The following is a 23,462-nucleotide window of genomic DNA, read 5'->3' as shown; positions in this document are numbered from 1 at the left end:
ACCGCCGCCCCTCCTCCCCTCCTCCCTCCCACCCTCCTCATCGACTCCACTCTTCCAGGTCCTCCTCCTCCTCTCGCGCCGCCGCGTCCGCCCGCCGCAGCCGATCAATCGATCTCCCAGACCGAACCCGCCGGCCATCCTCTATCTCCTTCTCCGGCACCACCGGAGATGAAAGGCTCCCCTCAGCCACCTGAACTTCATAGCCCGACCGCCGGCTACAGCCACAACGAAAGCCGACGGCAGTGGACAAGATCGGGACTTCATTCACGTCCCCGCTGTTCCACTGTTCGGCACGTTCATCGATCATCAGGAACGTGGCGATGCTGCACACACGGGTGTTATGGAGAGGTTCGACTTCGTGGAAGATGCTTGGAGGCGGTGGAGAGGTTTAGGGTCAACGTACATTCGGTGTCCAGCCGCGCTGTGGTGCGCATGGCCAAGTTCGGAGGTCGGTAAGAAGTATGATGGTCGTCGTGCCGGACCGCTGTCGGAGTCTGTGCGGCGGGAGCCGCCGCTGGGGAGGGAGGTGGCGGAGAAGTTTAAGGAGAGGTTTCCCGACGTCAGTATTATTCAGGTGATTGGAATTTTACGCGCTGGTCCCTACGGGCTACATTAATGGTGACCAACTCATTATCCAATAGAAGGGGACATCTCACTTGTCCTCCCTATTGGTCCCATATTTTGGGTCCTTAATGAATTTTTAAAAATCACTAATTTTTCAAAGAAATACGCCCAGATCTACCGATCGTTAAGTTTAATGGGCAACTATAATTCAGAAATTATCGATAAAATAGTCAAAATTATACTCATCAGGTTGTTGCTTTTTTCGCTTCTGAGGATACTTTTTGCCGGGGTTGATAATTTGAGGAATAGTTTTGTAAATATTAAGGTTTGGAGGATAGTTTCACAAATACCCATGGTGTAAGGGGTATATATATGCAAATAACCCTTGTTTATATTTATTTGTCTTTGGACGGGATATATTTGTTTAACGTGGTTGACTGGGGATACGGGTCGACAACGAGGACTCAGTGCTAAATGCTATCATTACTTGTTATTTATTATTATTTCTTGCGAAGTGATTTGCGTACCTATTAACAATTGTTTTTTAATCTGATGGGATGATAGGGATACGGGTTGACAGAATCGACCGGGGGAGTAGCGGCTCTAGACCGGATTGTGTCCAACGCGGAGGCTAGGGTCGTGGACCCGTCGACAGGCGAGGCCCTGGGCCCTGGACAGCAAGGGGAGCTCTGGTTGAGGGCTCCAATGATCATGATGGGTAAAAACTAAAAACTATATTTTAAGCCACAAAACATCTTTCTAATATTAACTATCCACGCTGTTAAATTGGAGAAAGAGAAGATTAGTCATGACTGACGAGCAATTTGGACCAAGCGAGTAAACATTCTCAACCCTCTGCAGTGGAGAGCGTCCAAATCTTAATTTAATGCCTCCTTTTGTTCCTTGATGGTTTACGCACCAACTCCACTAGCGACCATAAATAAAATATTAATGCCTTCCCAGTTCTATCTTTTCATTAAGGGTTTAGTGCAATCATTATTGTCTACTGTTATCTTTCTCTCTAAAAAGGTATGAACCCCTTTTTTTAGTCTATAAAACACGTGGCGTGTTTTGTGAGAGCATTTTAGACGTGCCAGGGTCTAGAGATAAACTTCCACTTTGACGCGTACAACGTGACGACGCCGTGGAGAACTGGTGTTATGCGCGATTCAGGCTCGGCTCTGAGTGGTTTGCTCGTCACATCAGTTTACTTTCCTGGTTGGTTTCCATAAGAAATCTCGTGAGCCATCACATTATCTACTGCTAACGTGTTGAACGATTAAAATGGCTGAAGTTACTTTTTCCTACACTTACACGAAATATGTAATCTGCATCTGCGAACAAGCAATGCTTGGTGTAGTACTTGAGCCCACTGAAATGAACTTTCTAGTGGGGAAATAGCTAAGATTCTAAACATGTGATGAAGAAAAAGAACACATACAAATTAATATAGAGAGGTAGGGCAAAAGCACGAGGTTGCTAGCTAGCTTGGTAGTGACAGGAGAGGGCATTGTTAGGGGTATGGTCAACAATCAGCATGGTATGTCCGTTTGGCTCTTGGCGCGTGATTTGACCGGTGGATGAAGTTTTGGAGACCGAGGTAATTATACAGGCAACTTGCGGCCGAGACAGCCCAGCCCACATTGGGTAAAAAAACGCCCGGCCCACAAAATTTCGGGTCCAAACCGATCTGATCCATATTCGGGTCCCTGGCCGGGCTAGGTCCCGCTCTAAACCCGGGGACCGAGAAGCAAGCCTGGCCCACTAACAACCCATCCCACTAACAACACTGTGCGGCCCATCCCACTAATTTGACTTACCAGTGCCTATAACATCTTTATTGGCGATGAATGTTTCCTCACTCATATATCTACTTTGTCATTTTAAATTTGGAGAACTTTTGTAGGATTACCAAATATTTGGTTAAAATAGAGTTGGCAAAATTTATTTTTATGACTACTTTAACTGTTCCTGATATAAAAGAATAGTCATACATCTCCCCTTCTTTCTTCATTCTACCTCAACGTTTGCAATTATATATCAAGTTCAACTTCATCCTCTATTTTTCTATCATTTGATGTCTTTGGATGTGATGATTGAACTTGTCTGTTAGAGAAAAGCCCGACCATTTTTTTTCTATCACTAGTCCAAAGGAAAGACTTCAGCATTGTGAACTTTTAAGTGTGACAGTGACAACAATAGAGCTCTCTTTTAGGTAGCAGAAAAAATTGAAAATAATAGCTTGTGGGCCTGACCTATGACCCTAACCGCATTGGGTTGGGTCAGACTTGGCCAGCCCTATGTGGGCTAGACTGGGTTCAGTCTCACACTCGGGATCAGGGTTCTTGATTGGGCCTGCCAAGACCACCCTGGTCTAGGCCTGAACCGGCCTGGCCACAATCCTGCCAGGGCCGATTCATGGTTCAGGCCCAACCAGGCCCACACCCACCGCCTAGTCTTAGGTTTTTTTTTACAACCATGCACAAACTAGTCTAGGATTTTGTTTTCGTCCAGGAGGGAGGTTCATCAAAACAAAACCAATTTAAGGATTTTTATTTTTGCCCATGGAATTGGATAAAATGATGAGAACCATAATTTGATTCCACATTTGTCAACAATGCGTGTGCCAACCTCTATCAAATCGTCAACAAAGCGATCTAATAACCCAAGAAATTCAAGACCGAATCCTAGTAATCTGATAAAATTCAAAAACTACAAGATCAATGCATTCTATAATATTTTTAACAAAACAAAGATTAAAAAACCCTAGCTAGGACTGACCATATATATAGCCTCAAGAGAATTCCTAATACAATGAACAACTTCCTAATCAAACTTTTCTAATAAAAAAACTTCCTAATCAAGATTTCCTAAAAAAATAATTCCTAATGGACTCAAACTTTCCTAATAAAAAGATAATTCTAATGAGCTCCTACTTTGACTCAAATCCCTCGTAATCATGAATCACAATATCTCTGGTACTCCTATGCAATGTAGGCTTGGGAGTCATCATTAAAACAAAACCAATTTAATGAGTCTAAGTTTGGCATTAGAAAAATTAGACCATGCTGATCTAATTTTGCCAAAAACATCTTTTTTTCCTCAATATGAATCCAAGATCAGTTCTCTGATTTGAGCAGTTGTCAAACCGACACTTAGATTTCCCCAAATTTTCATGTGGGCAGCTGATTAAACAATTCTGTCTTTTGAAACAACCATGCATCCCATAAACCTAGTTTAAAGAATACTTTCTTCGTAAAATAGTAGTAGATGATGAATTCATGTTTGCTACGATGAGTTGGTAAATCTAAATCCAAAATTGATCCTAGGATCTATGTAATCTAACATATGAGTATCAATAAGCCTGATATTACTCACGACTTGCTTGCTTGCTGATAAAGGGTGATATTTCGGAGTCCCGCTTTTAACTAATACGGGCACCAAAACTTATTAGAGAAGACTTGGCCATAAGATGGTATTATAAGATAATCCTTGGATTTCATTTTGGATGTTTTGAGAAATGGTCTAAGTCCTAAAGATATGTGATTAAATAGACTAGCTAAGATGATTAAAACTCACCTTTACTTGAAAAGGAAACTACTGATGAAGTCTTGCAACAAATAGCATTTAATTGCATATCAATCACCTCCTCATTTGTTTAAAACTAATCACAAACCTTATTTCATATTTATTAAATTTATTGATACGTCCAAAATGGGACACTTTCCCACATTATGGATGTGCTATGTTACCTAGGTACTTCTAATCTGAAGCCGTGCTCATGCTAGTGATTTTCCATTTTATCATCCACATAATAGAAGAAACACATAATTGTTATTGGAATTTTAATTATCATCATTGTTCCCATACAAATTAGTAATTTTAGTGTATACTATATTATGTGTATATAAATGTCTGTATAGTCATGTTCCTGTACCCTACCATTTACAAATTGGCCATGTCCCGTGCCTGTACTCATGCAGCATAGGGGGCATGTTTTCTTATTAATTTCATGTTGACTTCAGTTTAGTACGGAGCCGAAGCAATCTTTTCACAATTTGTATGGAAAATTATGACTTGTAAGTCTTTTGGTGTCTTTCATAAGTCCTTAAAGGTGGACTATTTCTAGCTTGCAAATATGTTCAACAATAATTTTTTAAGTCCTCTTCCTGCATGTTCTATGATGACCACTATCCCATTTTCTTTAGTGGAGTCATACCAAGTATTTCATCACTCGCTTTGACTTATCAAACCACATATAAGAGAATTTAGTATAGTCTCAACTTTGATACTGTAGTGGGAATGTGCTGGTTAATATGACTAAATTCTAAGTTTGATCTAGTAATGGTGTTTCAGATCATTTTTTCAATCATATGTCCGGTCATCTTCCTACGTAGTGTAGGAGGAGTCTCACACCTTAGCTCTTTACCAAATTTATATATTCAGCCAATTAGTTTACTTTCTCACTTTCAAGTAGATGGAGATTTTTCAACAAAATTAGGAATTCAAAGCATCATATATATATATATATATATATATATGAGAAAAATAGGTATGCTTAGTAGCAAGCACAAATTTTATGCTTGGTAGTGATGTGGTACATCCCTCTCCACTCATTCAAATGGGGGACGACAGTCACATGTGTTAAGGAGTGCATGGAGATATACAACCATTTGAATGAGTAGAGAGGGATGTGACACCTCACTACCAAGCATAACTTTTTATGCTTGGTACCAAGCATACGCATTTCTCTCTCTCTCTCTCTCTCTCTATATATATATAAAACATAAGAATTAATATTAAAAAACTTAATATATACTATAAACTTTAATCATATTCCTCAAATTTTATTCAATTCATTCTATTTATTGCACTATAATTATTCTTGCAATAAACATAAGACCTAATGTATATCATAAATTTTAATAATGTTAGTCTTATGTTAAATAAGATAAATATTTTACTTTAGATATTAGGTTTCATATAATAAATATAAAATTTTAATATATATGATAATAATATCGTAACTTATATTTATAAATTATATTGTAATTTAAGATAATTTAATATTTAATTAAAAATCTAAGATCTAATCTAATACTATAATATATTGTGCAGTTGGCTGTATTGAAAGCCATCCACCGATGGCTCATATTGAGCCACAAATTGCCAGACCTCTCTGTTGACTACAGAGTTTGAACACACTGATGGGTCCCACATGATTTGGATGCGTTTTCGAGTCCTGTTTGGATTCGGATTGGGGAGTTGTTTGACTAGTTTATATATATATATAGGGAGGCTATAAATAAAAATTGCCTAGGGTTTCTCTATGTATCTTTGACAAGAAAAATTGATATTTGTTTTGGCTTTGTAAGGTAGAGAGATTAGAGTTTCTAATCTTCTCCGTCTTCGTTGTAACCTCTTGATAAATAGTGGATTGTCGATCTTGCCGGTTGTGGACGTAGGCATCTTGCCGAACCACGATTAATCTTTGTCTTTTCTTGGTGAGGTGGTTGCACATCCGTGTTTGTCTCTACAAAAACTGCTTCATTTCTAACGAGTAAAAACTAAAGGGAATGGATCTGTATCTATGCTATAAAAAGACATAGCTTCTTCTACCCTTGATGCACACAAAAACTTATGTATCTCTTGGTGATTCCTGAAAAGATTTTTCTCACAGTTGAGAATTGTGATCCCTCAGTAACGAGGATCATTGTCTTAGTGATAAGACTCGAGGCTTTTGGAAAAGAAATCTAGATTATGATTTGATGCCACGTCTGCATCCCAATTATGATTATCATTGTGTCAACACAACCAATGTCAACTAAAAGAGAGAAGCTCCTATAATTGTATAACCTCACCATCTAAAAAAAGTTAGATGAGATTATAAAAGATAAATAACTATTTAGTTGCAGGACCATATTTTGAACTACCTTCTGTTTGGACGAAAATAGAAGATAAACGTCTACTTGGTTTTGTGTGGTTGAGGTTCCAACCACAACATTTAACCTTTTTTTGGCTTCATGCTGTTATAGAACCGCAGAAGACTTGGCCACAGCTTCAATCACAAGTAGTGGATATATCTAAAAGAATTTGATGATTCTGCAGTATTAGAATTAATATAAAACTATAATATTCGACCATCACCATAACTTTGGAGTTTTGGTTTAATGGTTAGAAGAGCTAAATTTAAGATGATATTAGAGCAACCCAGGTTCAAATCAAACCGGCCACGAATTTTAAGCGGATTTTCTAAAAATTGACACCGCTGCGTGAGTTCAGATTTCAGTCCATAAAAAAGGGCGTTTAACCAGCGTGAGCATATGCTAGAATTAATATAAAACTATAATTCTCGACCCTCACCATAACTTTGGAGTTTTGGTTTAATGGTTAGAGAAGCTAAATTTAAGATGCAATATGAATTCTCATTAACTTTCCCTATGTATTACATCTCCCATGCAATATACCAAACAACTAATTTTCCATCTACTGAACTAGAGTTTTAATACAGGTTGTTAAACTAAACGATATCCGTCCACCATAAAAATGAAAATCTTGGAGTCATTTTTCATCAGCCTATATTTGGCAGTATCTTGACAGTGTTCATTGAGTCAGGAGGAAAAGTGTGAGTGATGGGCAAGTGAACACTGAAACAAGCTTATCAAACAAAACTCCTTCATGGTTGTCATTTAGAGTGATTTTTCTTTAGCTAACTAGCTATGGCTCTTGCTTGGAAAGAGGAGAAATTGAATGAAGGTAGAAAAAGCAGTTTTTAGTGAATTTCAATGAAAAGTGCAAAGTGAATTGCCATTTGAATCCTATAGGAAGTACAAAATGTTAATTTGTTCTGTGAGAAAGCAGCAATAAGCTATGAATGACAGGTGAGGTAGGGGTCCGAAAACGAAAGCGGAAAACAGAGGACGATTATCATCATTCTTTTGTTAAATTTACTTTCATGTGCTCATTAACCAGAATTGAAATGCTATTGAAATACTGAAATACTTTTGTCACTTTTATTTCATCATATAGAGTGTTATTTTATGTTCTACAGAAACATTTTACTTCATTTACAAGTAGACCAAAGTGCAGTAGGAACTGAGGTTTCACATTGAGAAGTAGGAAATGGTTAGTAAGATGGTTATGCACTTGAGAGGCACTACTTTCTCTCTGTTTCAAAGTCTCTATTTGTACTTTATCCATTCAAAATTTTGAGCTCCGAGAACCAAAATGGATTCAGCTCCTCATTGATCTGTGCTTTACCATGTACTTACTAGCGCCCTTCACGAAACCTAGTGACCCACACTGAATAATCCTCACCTGCTTGACCTATCTGATACTGACCTTCACCTATAACCACATTGAATTAAATGGCTAATAGTGGTGATATCTACCGGAAAATGGACGAAAAGGTGGTAGAGACGCATCTTTGGCTTACATCAAATTAAAAAGTATTTGAATCTGAAAAGAGATTAAGAGTGAGAAAGATATTTAAAATGCACAATCCAAAGTAACATTGTCCTAAGGTATGAAAGAATATCTCTGTTTATTGTATTTTATTTCAAAATGTCTCCCATCTGTTTTCATTCTTCCGCATGGCAGATTTATCAAATGAAGGAAGGCATACATCATCTTATGACCATAGAAGGACCATAAGATGGTATTAGAGTTCTCTTATGTTCAAATCTAGTTGTCCGTGTATTCAAACAGATTAACATCAGCAAAAAGATCAAATTTCATCCTGCAATAGGGTTTTGAACATGTGAGGAAGTATGAGAGAGAGCATATACATAATTTCTCAACCATCATTGTAATTTCAGAGTTTTTGTAAAATGACGTCGCTTTTAAGATGCTATCAAGATAACAGATTTTGGTGAATGATACATTCTAGTGACTTTAACACCTACGTTGACATGGCATTCGTGGAAAGCAAACTGAGACTACTTTTACTATTGCCACATGGACCTCAAGTTTCTAGGCTGCCATTTTAAAGCATGTGCCATTGTATCAGCGTTGTATGATTAGGGTTGAAGGAACTGAATCTCTGGATACTCTAACATGCGCAGAAATTTTATGACAAGGATTAAAGAGATTATATTTATGTACTTTCTAACGCTTCTTGCTCCTTGAATACTCGTTTCATGGATACAAGTTGTGATTTTGTATAGACTTAATTTTCCACCTAGGATCCTGTTAAATATACACTGGGTTAGATTTGAAGACAATGGGCTCCGATACCATCTTAAAGTTCTCTAGAACCACATCAAATATCTGATGTTGTGGTGAGGCTGGGTGACTGTTCTTATATTCATGGTAGCAATCTTCTTAAACGTCTGTGCGGTTGAATTTGAATCTGATGGCCCTTGTAATTTCATGCCAAATTCTCTGAAGTTATACCAAGGGATAAATGGATATACTCGTATATTTTATAAGCACAGAGGTATTTTCTACTTTAAAGATTCTCCTTAAATATGTATCCTACAAGATTTAAACCTAGGTGTTACAGGTACCATCTTAGACTCATGGAAACCGCATGAGATATCTGAAATTTTGGTGAGGCATGAGTCAAATTGTTACTGTTTATGTATGTTTGATGTAACCACCACTTAAAAAACATGCCAGGTCAAATTTGAACATTGGTGGGTCTAGGACATTAGACCAATTTCCAACACGAGGAACGAGAGATATGCTCTTATATTCAAATATGTTCGATAATCGTGAGAAGATAAGAGCAGCTCATACTTAATGTGTGCACTGCAAAAACAAGTATTTGCTGAGTTCTGTTACAAAATTATTTGAAATCATCCTTTATCTATTGTTTTACTTGTTCTCCTCCTTAGATTAAGCTTGGAATTAATAATACAGGTTATGTTGGTGATGAACAAGCAACCACATCAACTTTGACTTCAGATGGTTGGCTCAAAACTGGTGATCTTGGCTACTTCGATCAAGATGGATTTCTCTTTATTGTTGATAGATTGAAAGAGTTGATAAAGTACAAGGCTTATCAGGTACTAGTAATGCATGATTGAACAAGTACTTTTAATTTAAACATTTCTTTTTCTCTAACTCAGCATATTTCTTGCCACAGGTCCCCCCTGCAGAACTAGAGCAAATACTCCAATCTCATAAAGATATAGCTGACGCTGCTGTAATTCCGTATGTATCTGTCAGGACTTTGTACTGCTTTGAAAACTAATCTTTATGCTTTACTTAATATGTTCATCTGTCATTGACATAAGTTGTCCATAAATACTACTTAAACACATTAGTAAGTTCAGCTATTTGTTTTTTTCTTTGATAATTTTCTCTGTTCTGGTTATGTTCCTAACTAGTTGATTTGTATTTTCAGAATAGCAAGGTGAATTTTTGTTGGAATCTACAGTAAAAGTAACCGGATCATCAACCTAACTTTTCAATAGGGTGGTCAGCGAGACAAATGGCAATTAACCTTTGGGCACTTTATTTGTTATATTAATCTAAAACCACAACCATGTTTCGATGTTTGTATGACTGCATCTTATCATAATCTATAACTTTGCCATCAAAATAGGATAGGACATGGAGCAATGGCTGCGATACCCTTAACGCGATTAGACTTCGTCAAAGAACTGGACTAAGGTATATAAGTTATTATTTCTTCGTATGGTCAATGTAGCTAGACTTAGTTTAGTATCTATAGTCCCTAGTGGGAGGCCGGACCTCAAGCGTGGGTTTCATGCTTTGTTGGAGCTGCACATTTGAAGCATCTGATCATAATCCAAGACACCTATCCATATTTATATACGAATACAATCCTGTGGAAATTAGAAAGTGGATTGAAGTGGCAGGGTATGGCTTAGGCTTTAGGGGCCTCAGTGGCAAAAAGCACCAAAGAAGTTTTTGAATAATTTTAAAAGTAAAATAACAAAAACAAAATAAAATAGTAAACAATTAAAAATTGAGACAGACCTACTGTTTTGATGGTTCAAATCTCTAAGTAAGAGTAAATGATATATTTGAAGCATCTCTAATAAAAATATAATAAACATAGCATAAATATCTACGAAGTCAATTTTAGGAAGTAATAATGAGTACTTATTAGAATTTTGTAAAGCAGTACGCTTATCCACATACAGTACAGGAATTAATAATAATAATTATAAGGATCAAGAAATTTGTGTAATTACCAAAACATACTATGCGCTAAATGGAAAAATGTTAATAAGGAAGAAAAGAAGTGTCAAACTGCCGATTATAAACGAAGCAGCTACTGGTTTACGCTATAGCAACACATTTAAATTTCCTTCCCCTTTTACTTGGACCTGCTAGCATCAGGTTTTCTCCCACAAAGCCACCTCAAAATACATTCCATCCTTGTTAAACTTAAAATTTTCCTGGAAAAAACATTAAATGTTTTAGCTAAAGATAAGAGCGTAGTAAGTCACAAAAAGTATCTGGGTTTACAAGTTTAACAAATTGCAAGCTATAAATTTTAAACATGAGGTTCAATGACATCTTTTTCCTAGCTTCCAGTGTAAATTATACAGCATTGCATATAACTATTGTCCGATAATAGAGACTAATTACATATCTGAAGTCGAAAGCGCAAAATATGATGGTGCTTTTATGTATTTAGCTTTTTCCACTCCTCTGTTTAAGCAGGTACCCAGACGAAGAAGCAGGTGAAATACCCATGGCATTTGTTGTGAGGCAACCTGGCAGCACCATCAATGAAGGAAAAATCATGGACTATGTTGCCAAGCAGGTTACCATTTGTTCACAAACCAAAAGTCTAAGTTGAAGTGTTTCAGTAAAAATATGAATATTTTTCAGTCTTGTCTCATGGCTTGCACATCTTATATGTGCATGCAATAGAGCAAAAACACTGGAGAGAATATAATATGTTCTCATGCCTGCACTACTAGTTGCTGTCTTTATTATCATACGGACTTCTATCTTCTTCACAATGATTAACATCATTCCCTGTCTGTGTTACTTATCATTTCTTCCAAAACAGTAGCAGTTACATTATATATTCTCATATGAGAATAAGAGATATGTGCAGTTTGGTGTACGAGTTACCTAAAATTCCGTTAAAGAAACTATGGAACGCAATCCACAAGGACGATGCAAAACAATAATCCTGATATCTGCTCACTAAAGTTTATTTATCTAGATAAAAAATAAGGGATTTGAAAATTTTGCATCATGCCACATCTAGTTGCAAAGATATGTTAAAGTGCATTTAAAACTGATAATCAAACCACAATTTGGTCTCATTGTGTAATACCTCCTGACCTATATGTATGTTTTTCCAATGGTCTGGGAAGTTCACTACTTGGAAAATTATTTAAATGTTTAATTGGCATATCTGTTGTTCTTGGCTTGTGCTTGAGGGCATGTCTTAGTTCCATATGGCAGTTTCTGCTTGCGATCTCTTAGTCTACCTCAAACTAGGCCACCCCAACATCCAAGTGAAAATGCATGTAGAAATGACAAATAATAGATTAACCAAGTCATTGAGAATGAAAGTTTGAGACTTCTATTGAAATCTGGCGATCTCATTACCATATCATGTCAGATGACTACTTTACTTAATAATCAAGCTGATGTTTATCGAGCAATTACAACAGATGCCTTTCAAAATTATAATAAATTTACCATTTCTATTAATTTTTGTGCAGGTTGCACCATACAAGAAAATTCGCCGGGTTGCTTTTATCAGCTCAATACCAAAATCTGCTGCAGGGAAGATCTTGAGAAGGGAACTCGTGCAGCAAGCTCTCTCTAAGCCAACGTCTAAATTATAAAAGGTAGAATATTTACTAATCTAAAATTTTTGTTTGGTTACTATATATTTGCTTCTAGATAACATAGTAACTTTCTGTTCTTTTTTACATGCACAGCACAGCTGAAAATTGCAAATTTAGAGTAACACGTATTACATAAGTGTCTATCATGCAGCCAACATCTAGAGGTAGGATTTGCTAAGGGAAAATCTTGGGGCTAACTTTAGGCTGGACTTAAGTTTAAGTGCTAGTAATTTGTGTATTGTAGTGGATACCACGTAGATGTTAGCTTAATATTTTGTGGTGGGTAAAAATGGCCAGAGTTTTAGCAGGGATGTAAGCCACCCAGAATGGGGAGGCCTCACTGAGCAAGCTTCAGGTTGTGCAGGTCTTAGGCCTTTCATGTGGAAGCCTAGTTAAATTCTTAAACCCGCTATGATATTCTTTTTGGGCCAAAAATGCCCTCGTTCCACTTTGTTGTTTCTTTTTTGGCAAACTCAGACACTTCGGCATAGTTTAGGATTTCGAACTTGAACATAAGTCTAAACTTCCTAGAGATTAGATGTACGAAGGATCTCCCTCCCTCCCTCCCAATCACCTCTAGGTTCTCCTTGTATCATCAAAAGAACCCTTAGTTTTGATTGTAAATAATCCCATACGTACCCCCTGACGGGCCTTCCAGCTGTGTTATTCTAGACCCTGTGCTCTCTTTTATCCCTCTCAGTTACTTTGTTTGTCGGTACTTCATACATATCACTCATTGCATTTGTCACCTCGGCTATGTGCAATTTGTAGCCACCTATGAAGTCCGCTCCTTAGATTTTTCACGGTTTCTTTACTCCCCATCTGCTTGGGGGTTGTCACTAAACTGTTGCTGCGCTGGATTGCAATCGAAGTTTATTGCACTGTTTTGGGAATTGCACACGCACGCACATGTATTACAGGTCGAGAACTTTGTACGATTAGGGGCTCAAATAGAATAATGTACTCTCTTATTTTGATGGCAACACATACTTGCCGACTGAATTCAACATAACGCAAGCTCCTGAAGTGATGAGGTTGTTTCTATTTATATATTTTCCGAAGAAAGGTTTTCTCCCCTTGTTTTAACGTCCCTGTATATTTGGTGTGCATGTACTGCCATTTTCAAAGTAACTTGCATAATATTTGCATCAAGCTAATTTTTAGTTTTAAAAGACAATATATGTTATCCCCATTTACTTACTCCATTCTCTTCTTTTGCCTTGCAGGTGCATAATGTCTGAGATACATCTGTAGGCTAGAATTGTTGAATTTTGTATACCTGAGAGAATCATGCAAGACAATTAGCATAACCCATGCTAAATTAATTATTCATGGTGCAAATTTGTATAGAGACTTCCAATAAGTAGGGAGGCCAGCCTCTGCTGGTTCTGTTTCTTTCTCTCAGGCCGTGGGTGAAAAAAGGACATGAATTGTTTTTGCATTTGTCGAAAATTATGGAACCTGAGCATATGCTTAAGGAATTTTGTAACTAGAAGAAGATTTTTGTAGGAACAATTTCAAATTCATGTGTGGAATCTTTCATTTATTGCAGTTTTTACTTGCTTGGGGTATAAGAGGAGTAATAAGTCGCCTGCTTCTCATCAATATATTAGGGTGTTGCGCTAAGCCCCTATGAACTTTTTTTTTTAAATTTATACTAACCCCCCCCAACCAAAAAAAAACTTTTTTATTCTACTAAGTTCTTTATTCTACTAAGTTCACCTTGAAATTTCTCGTTTAATCCCTCTGGTTAGCACCATCAACTTTAAAGTGTCATGGTGCAAATACGACAACAACTTTTTCTAAGCTGAACGATAATTTTTTCTAAGCCGGAAGAAAAACCCGTTTTAGTAAAAAGGATAAAAGGGTTATTTCTTTTTGAATGAGAGATTATTTTCATCTTTTTCTTGGACATGTATTATTTGTTATATAACACACTAGAGTTGATAGTTCTAATTTTGAAGAATAAACAAAAAATTTACAGGTGGGATTCAATGGAATAAAAAAATTTTGCGGGTTACGAGCAATAGACACTGAAGCTCAAGAAGTTTAGTAGAATAATAGAAGTGTAGAGAAAGTTTAGTTTAACACCCCCATTGTTTTGGGGGTCTCTCAAAAAAAAAAGCTACAGTGGTGATATGGAAATTGAGTTTTGCTGGATTAATTATAAGGAAAGCGCAGTAGCACATCCACAAATGTTCAAATTTTTTTTTTTTTTGTTGTTTTATGTAAAGTCAGAACTGAACTCATGAACTCATGAACTCATGACCTTAAGAGTCATATTGTAACCTGTCAACGCCTGGATCATCCGTAGTGGATCAAATGCTAATCTTTTTGCATTGTAAAAAAAAGTTTGGCATTCAAACATTTTTTTTAAGAAGTAAATAAATGTCTTATTAATGTTGCATAAATACAACCAGGTAGTGTAAAACAAAAACATAATACAATGCTATAAAACCTATATCTCACACAAACAATAATCGACATTCAAAATTTTTTCTATGTACGCTGATGTAAGGTATATACTCACGTGCCTTCGAAGGAAAGTTGAGATAATTAGCGAAAGATAACATTATATCATTGCAAGCTATAATAGCACATCATATATACCCAACGTCACCATCAAGCGATACCTATCCCAAAGCATAATACAATGATAAAAGGGGGGAAAATTTGAGATTTAGCTTTTTTGTAGGTTAAGCAACACAATTTTTTTTAAAGGGTAGATAAAGTAGCACATTCTAATTTGCAACTTTATACTTTATAAGAGACTGGACCCATAATTAAGGACGGGCACGGCACCAAATTCTTTTACAAAAGAAAGTAAGTCACCTCATTATTTGTATTATTAAATAAGAGTTAAATCAAAATTATGAAATAAGAGTGTAACTAGATCACGAATACCAAATTATCGTTATTATTTAATAGAATGACAATTTGATAGCAATTCATATATTAGTAGGAGGGTCACTTTAGCTTTAGTCCAGTTGGACGCCATATGGTTTCAACCTCTTCTGAAGGCAAAAGACAAACATTTGCTTTCAATCTTTTATAAAAAGCAAGTAATAGAGGACTCTCTAGTCTCTAATCATATATATATATTTTTTTTTTGTTTAAAAAATCTAATAAAAAATCTAAAATACAAAATACTTTTTTTCCCCAGAAATTTCACTATTCACTTGAAGGTCTATATCATCATATTATCAATGCAGCTCACATGAAGCTAGAAATGCAGTACAGTGCAACAAAATGTAACCAAATATACTCATACTTTAAAACGAAAAAGTATCATGTTTTAAACCTAAGTTTGAGTTGAGTTGTGCTATTATTATTGGTATTCAAAAAGTAGATACTATACAAAGTTAAAATGTGATTCTCAACTAGGAAATACATATCATTGGATGTGATCAAATACAAGTTATGATAGAAAATTACATTCAATATCGTACAAGATCGAAAACTATGAACAACCTGACATAAAGTTAGAAGTTACAAAAGAACCCTGACAGACCTGAAAATTAAGAACATACCTAAATTTAAAAAAATATATATAAACAACCCTATAAAAATTTCAAAAAATAAAAGACAATCTCCTAAAAAAAATCCAAAAACAACAAATAATTTATTTACAATCTAAAATTTACAAATGACCCCTTAAAAAAGCTATAAATTTCAAACAAATCTCCCATATGAAAATAGAAACAACCCCATAAAAAATACGAATATTATAAAAGCCCCTAAAAGTATGAAATAACAAACAACCTATTGAAAAAAAAATCCAAAATTGCAAAGAACCCTAAACATTCAAAAACTATAAATAACCCCCTAAAACATCTAATAGTTATAGAAACAAACCTTTTTAAAATATGAAATTTATAAAAACCTTCTTAATAATAATAAATATACAAACAAACTCCTAAAAATATGGAAATTATAAGCAAACGTTGTTGGGGGTTTCTTATGGGACTGTAGCACTATATGAGAAATCTGAAAATTACAAAGAACCCATAACATTATCAGCCATGTGTATTTATCATATTGTAATACTATTGACGAATTGAAAGGGTTAATATTTTTATATTATAAGCCATGTGTATTCTCATATTCATAAGAAAAGTGAAGTATGTGACAAAAGGAAAAACAAAAAAGTAGCATCGCAAAGAAAAAAAAAATCCTACCCAATTCAATTTAGGACCACAGACACAGTAAAAAAAAAGAATCTCTAAAAAAAATGAAGAAATAATATATGTAAACCAAAGAAATCATACTACTCATGCCAGCACAGACATAACACCAGCTATTAATAGTAAGGGGGTGTTTGGTTGCACAAGTTTATAGAAATTTTTTCTCAAAATGTAACAATGGTAATTCTGTAATTAATTTTTTTCGTAGATTTCCGTAAACTGTGTTTGGTTCAAAAAAAATTTACAGAAATATTTTCTGTAAAGTACAAAAAAGTTTCAAAATTTACAGAAATCAATTTCCTCTCAAAATGAGCGGAAATTACCCAGAAATCTGACACCACATTGACACTTTTATATAAACTAGGTGGAATGCACGTGTGATGCACGTGGTTAAATATTATAATTGTTGATTTTTAGTTTATGTATTTACTATAATATATTTGCAAAAAGTTTATGACTATCATAATATGTTAAAAAGTTTTAGATATCTTAATATATAAAATCTTATTGGTTTCAACACTTTACCTTCCACATAATTAGTGAGGTTTAAATTCTTAAAATATTAATTATCTAAGAGCAATTTAATAATTTGGAATTCTAATTTTAAAATATTAATGATATAAGCACCAATATCTAAAAAAATTATTATTATTAATGAAAAAAATAAATCTTAAATTCATCAATGTAAAATGGTAGGTTTCATCTGGTCATAGAGGATTTTGTTTAATTATAAAGAAATCACTCGCACCTATTGTCCACTTTTACTTTCTATTATCTGGCGACCAAATATTATAGATATTCACAAACTTTTTTCTAAAATTTTCAAAGTTAGAATGTGCAAATTCAATCAAGAAAGAAAATATAAATTATGTCATCATGGTCAATTCTAAAAAATCTGATACTATAATCTTTCTACATCTTCTCAACTAAATAATTAATTTGTCAAAACGACTACTCTCTAATTTTAGAAAACTATAAAATATAATCTGAGAATGATTTAAACATATTTTGTACACATATGGAAAACTATAAAATATAATCTGAGAATGATTTAAACATATTTTGTACACATATGGATTGTATTTTAACAAAATAATTTAGATCTATCAGAATGATTTAAACATATTTTGTACACATATGGATTGTATTTTAACAAAATAATTTAGATCTATCCAATAATGAATAATATCAAAAATTTTAGGTTAAAAAGTTAAAAGAATCTAATAACACTCATATCCAAACTATATGCTTCATAAAGATGAGACATATAAAATGAACAACTTAATTTATTTTGTTAAATAATTTATTACAAATCATAAAAGATAAGGAGAACCATAAGGATCACATAGCTATCCCGAATAAAAATTAATTTCTCTCTGCAAATTTTGTAGCAAAAGATTTTTCAGAGATACTGATAGACTTGCTATAAAATCCATTCTTATAAGAGTAATATCGCATGTGTCTTAAATTATGCTTTGTTTAATGGTTAATTTTAGAAAACTTCCGCTCAACTATGGGGGAAATGTTAACCCCCCCCTCCTCCCCTCCTCAACTACTTGAAATGAGTAAGTCTTTGTTTATCAAATTTTAGGGTGTTGTAGTTAATCTATCTCAACTTTAAAAGTTTAATTTAACCCTATAAACTTTTCTCTATTAACCCCTCAAAACTAATATCGTTAAGTCGAATTCATTATGTGATAAGTACTTGACTTGGAAAGACCAAAATATGCCTCAACCATAAAAGAGCTGTAAATTGGTCGTAATCCTTTTATTATGGGTTGAGAGTTTCTTTTTAACTAAAATAGCTTTTTTCAACAGGGCATTTTGATAAAATCATATATTAAAGTCTTTTACATTAAGAGATTTTGTTATTAGATGTGTAAAAGACCAGGAGAATATTTATAAGATACACTAAGTCGAATGGTATTTTCTAAAATCGCACCAAAGTTGAGAGGGGTTATCTACAACACCTCTATAGTTAGGAGGCTCTGTCAAATTAAATTAGTTGAGTGGTTTTTTTGAGAAACTCTCCATAGTTGAGAGAGTTTTCAAAAAATTAAATATTCTTTTAAATTAAGCTTATTTACATATTTGTCCCTCAAATAATTTATAATTCAATATTAGTCCCTAAATTATAAGCAATTTCAAATTTTTAAGGGAATAATGTAGAATTATTGGATATTTAAAATTAAGAAAATGATATCTATATTACCTTTAAATATTACTCTTATAACCAATATATGAAATATCTATATTGATGGATATAAAAGGTCAAATACTTTATCTTGATAATATTTATGGTTTTATTTTTTTTTTATTTTTTTTTCTTATATATCGATCATTATCGAAAATATTAGCTGTTATAACAAAATCAAGTTATTTTTAATTTGATTGTAGGATTCGTATTGGATCGTGTTTGGAAACCAAAACTAAAGCACAAGTCACAAAATTCACAATTCATAACCCAAATCTCTTCACTCTCAGCTCTCCCAAATCTTAAGCATATATCTTGACGCAAATTCTTATGTTGAAAATTCATCAATATCTGAGATTATAGATTACAATGTTATATTATGTGTGAGCATTATCTCATATGATACCCAGATATTTTTTACATAACCCTGATTATTCCAATCCAATATCATTGGTTTTATTTGTCCAACATTTATATGGCGCCCATCACTTTGTAGTAGTCATTTGAAAACTTCTAAAGTTTACAAAGCAAAATATATAAATTTATAAATACTTCAAAATCTTAAGATTATTCAAAATATGATGCTTTAATTTTCCCACATCTCCTCAAATATATAAATATAAGCTAACCATCTGGCCTCATATTATATGATGAATATTATTTATCAAAAGGATCACATATTATTGCTTGTGGTTAATAAATGCTTTAAATCTTTTATTGGCTTAATTAAATTGAATATCTTACAGTTTATAAAAGTTTAAATTACATACCTCCACTTGTATCTTGATGCATTTAAATATCCTAAAATTTTTTAAATTTGCATGTCTGTACCTTCTATATGCAAGAATACTATTTATAATTTTCCTATATGAATATAATGGTATAACTTTAGGATAATTCTATATTTTCTACTCTTTCCATTAATAATTTATTAACAATCAATTTTCTATTAATATATTATTAGATATTACTAATAATTAATATGAGAGTTTTACAATAACATTAAAAATTTTAGGGACCAAGTTGGACAAACTTGAAGTGGTATATAATATGATTAATTAACAATAATAATTAATTTAGTTTAGTTAGGATTAAAATATAATATTTAAAAAATAGGGGTAATATAGAATATGATTCTAAGTGAAGTATATAATTTCATTTGTCATTCGAAATCTTGAGACTTATTCAAAATACGGTGCTTAAATTTTTCCACATTTTCTATACTATAAATATAAGCTAAGCCTCTGGCCTCATATTATATGATGAATATTATTTATCAAAAGGATCATATATGCTTGTGATTAACAAAGACTTCAAATCTTATAGGCTTAATTAAACTTAAATACCTTACAGCTTACAAAAGTTACGCTCATATACCTCCACTTATATCTTAATGCACTTAAATATCCTAATGTTTTCTAACATTGCATGTTTGTACATATGTACGCAAGAATACTCTTTATAATTTTCCTATGTGAGTGTCGGTATAATTTTAGGATAATCCTATATTTTCTACTTCTTCAAAAATAATTTATTAACTTGTAATTGTCTTTTAATATAGTATTATGAATTATTAATAATTAATATGAGAGTTTTATAATAACATTAGAAGTTTTAGGGCCAAGTTAGACAAAATTGAAGTGGCATATAATATGATTAATTAATAATAATAATAAATTTAGTTAATTTATGATTAGAATATAATATCAAAAAAGAATAGAAATCCTGAGATTATTCAAAATATGATGCTTAAAGTTTTCCACATTTTCTGTACTATATAAATATAAGCTAAGCCTCTGGCCTCATTATATGATGAATATAATTTAACAAAGGGATCACATACCATTGCTTATGGTTAACAAAGCCTCCACTTATATCTTAATGCACTTAAATATCCTAATGTTTTCTAAAATTGCATGTTTGTACCTATATACGCAAGAATACTCTTTATAATTTTCCTATGTGAGTGTCGTGGTATTATTTTAGGACAATTCTATATTTTCTACTCCTTCCAAAATAATTTATTAACTTGTAATTGTCTATTAATATAGTATTATGCGTTATTAATAACTAATATAAGAGTTTTACAATAACATTGGAAGTTTTGGGCCAAGTTAGTCAAAATTGAAGTGACATGTAATATGATTAATTAATAATGATAATTAATTTATGTAATTTATGATTAGAATATAATATCAAAAAAAGAATAGGGGATATAAGTTCGCCCTGTCCATCCGGCCCGGGCCTGCCCAGGAAATCCGGCGGCCCGGGCCGGGCCTTCGGATACGGCCCCCGGATTTTATTTATTTTTTTATTTCTTTTATTTTTTGATAAAAAATGCCCTAAAGATTAGTTTAAAATTTATATATTTATATGAATTATGTAATTTAGTACATTATCTTTATTAAATTTATTATTATAATTTATTATGTAATTTTATAATTATATATATCATATTATTTTGATATGTAAAATAATATATATATATATTTTATAATCATATAACTATGAGAGAGAGAAATCGCATTATAGAAGTAGCCATTGTCCCGTTTTGTTGGGGCGCCCCGAGATGGGGGGCGAGAGAGAGGTAGGAACCTGGGGGTGTAAGGTAATATAGGCGTTATATACTAAGGAGAGAGAGGTATACCGACACCCCACCATCACTCCCTATACCTACCTCTCCAACGTAGATGTATACTTATATTATAATGGAGTTCTATTTACATTATTATTAAGATGAGGTATACCTTTTATAAGGAGGTTAAGCCATACATATTATACATATATAAATAAGAGGAGTGTATATCCTATATATACTTATATATAGAGAGATAGTATTACATATATATAAGATGAGCAGTATATTTATTATAAATATTAATAAGAGCAGAGATATTACACACACATATTATATCATATATAAGAGGAGAGTTTATACTTATATACTTACATTATACTAGAGAGAGAGAGAGTATTATATATATACACACATAATTAGTAACATAGTATAAGAGAGTGTATACTTTATAGTATAGCTGTATATAGATAGACCTATACAATATTAAGCAGAGCAGTTATACATGTATATATTACTATATATACTAAGAGTCAGAGAGACGTATACACCACACAACCACACCCACCACACAACACACACATATTATACATATATAAGAGAGAGTATACTTATATATACATATATACTAAGAAGGAGAGTATATATATATAACACACATATATTATACATATATAAAAGAGCCAGTGAATACCAAAATAATAAATTAACCCCCTCACCCCCCGCTTGATGATAAGAAAGAGGTATAGCAGTATATAAAAGAGCAGGGTATACTTAGTATATACATGGTATAGGTATAGAAGAGAGGTATATATAGGTACATACAGTTACAGGTTAGTACTATATGAAGAGGAGTATAGTATACACGAGCACATATTATACATATATAGAAATATATTATATATACATATATTATATATATATATATACATATATTATACATATATAAAAATATATTATATATACATATATTATACATATATAATACATATAAAAAAAACACTATTCCGGGCCGGGCCGGGCCCGGGCCGGGCACCAAAAAGCCGGCGCCGGCCGGCTTTTTGGACACCCCTAAATATAGTCAATGAAAAGTTTTTCCACAACTCCCTCTTTTAAAGGGAGTATGAATTGACATTTTTCTATAAATTTAGGGCGTGTTTGGTTCAATTTCTACAAATTATAGGAAATCTTGCTATTTTCTATAAAGTTATGAGTCATTTTCTTGTTTTGAACCAAACAAGCAAAGTAAAAAAAACAAGAAAAATGGTACATTTTGACTTCTCAAAACTTTTCCTATATATATATTTTTTAAGAAATACAATAAAATTATATTTTGAGTAGAAAACATTTCCTATAATTTGTAGAAATTGAACCAAACATCACCTAATTCAATAGCTCCTTAATTTTATTTTATTTTCCTTGTTGAAGAAATAAGCCTCAACATAGAACAGATGCAAAAGAACTACGGAGATGCATCTAATCAAATCATTTTCAAAGTGCAACGGGAAATCGTTTTCATATTAAAGGTCGGTAAGTGGTCCCTTTTCCATTTATGGAGTACACCGTACTGTTCATAAGCAGCGTACGATTGATCTTTTTAAATCACAGGAAGCTTGCATAAAAAGTCCAGATCAGGACTTTGCTGACTGTGCTCCCGGGCAACGGTGACGTGGACTACGACACGAGCGCAGTAGTTTTAGTCCCTCGCCACTCGCTGGAACTCACCCAATTAACCTCGACTGCCGTCAAAACAAAACCAGCAACCGCCACATGCCAGCCACCCGTCTCCAGGCCCCCCAGCACCGATCTCCTCTCCCCCGTCTCCCGCCCCGTCCTCAGCCTAGAAACAAAAACGAAATAAAATAAAATAAAAAGACAAAATCTTCATCTCTCATGGCCGCTGACCCGAACCCTAGTTCCGATCCTCGATCCGCGAGCTCGAGCGCCTCGTCGCAGCCTCCACCGCCTCGCTCCTTCCTCTCTTCCTCGGCTTCGTCACCTTCGCCTCGGCGTCGCCGCCGCGCTCGCGCTGTCGTGCTCCGCCTTCGTCGTCTGGGGATCGCCGCTCCTTCGGCCGCCATTATCTCTCTCGGAGATCCAGCTGCCTTCGTTCCAGTTAATAGCCAGGTCGAGTGTTCGAGAATCTGGCGAAC

At 33.9% G+C, this 23,462-nt stretch overlaps 1 protein-coding gene across 1 annotated transcript; it reads left to right on the top strand.

Moving 5' to 3' along the window:
- Nucleotides 341-13,902, top strand: LOC109835442 (4-coumarate--CoA ligase-like 9). Its single transcript, XM_020403424.1, has 7 exons — nucleotides 341-574; nucleotides 1,129-1,282; nucleotides 9,427-9,572; nucleotides 9,653-9,720; nucleotides 11,206-11,308; nucleotides 12,228-12,356; nucleotides 13,583-13,902. Exons 1-6 carry the CDS (start codon nucleotides 341-343, stop codon nucleotides 12,351-12,353), a joined length of 831 nt encoding a protein of 276 aa, XP_020259013.1. The 3' UTR covers nucleotides 12,354-12,356; nucleotides 13,583-13,902.

The sequence above is a fragment of the Asparagus officinalis genome, chromosome 3 (assembly GCF_001876935.1).
Source record: "Asparagus officinalis chromosome 3, Aspof.V1, whole genome shotgun sequence".
Classification (NCBI taxonomy): domain Eukaryota; kingdom Viridiplantae; phylum Streptophyta; class Magnoliopsida; order Asparagales; family Asparagaceae; genus Asparagus; species Asparagus officinalis.
The sequence above is the reverse complement of the archived record's forward strand: the minus strand, read 5'-3'. Positions and strand labels throughout refer to the sequence as shown.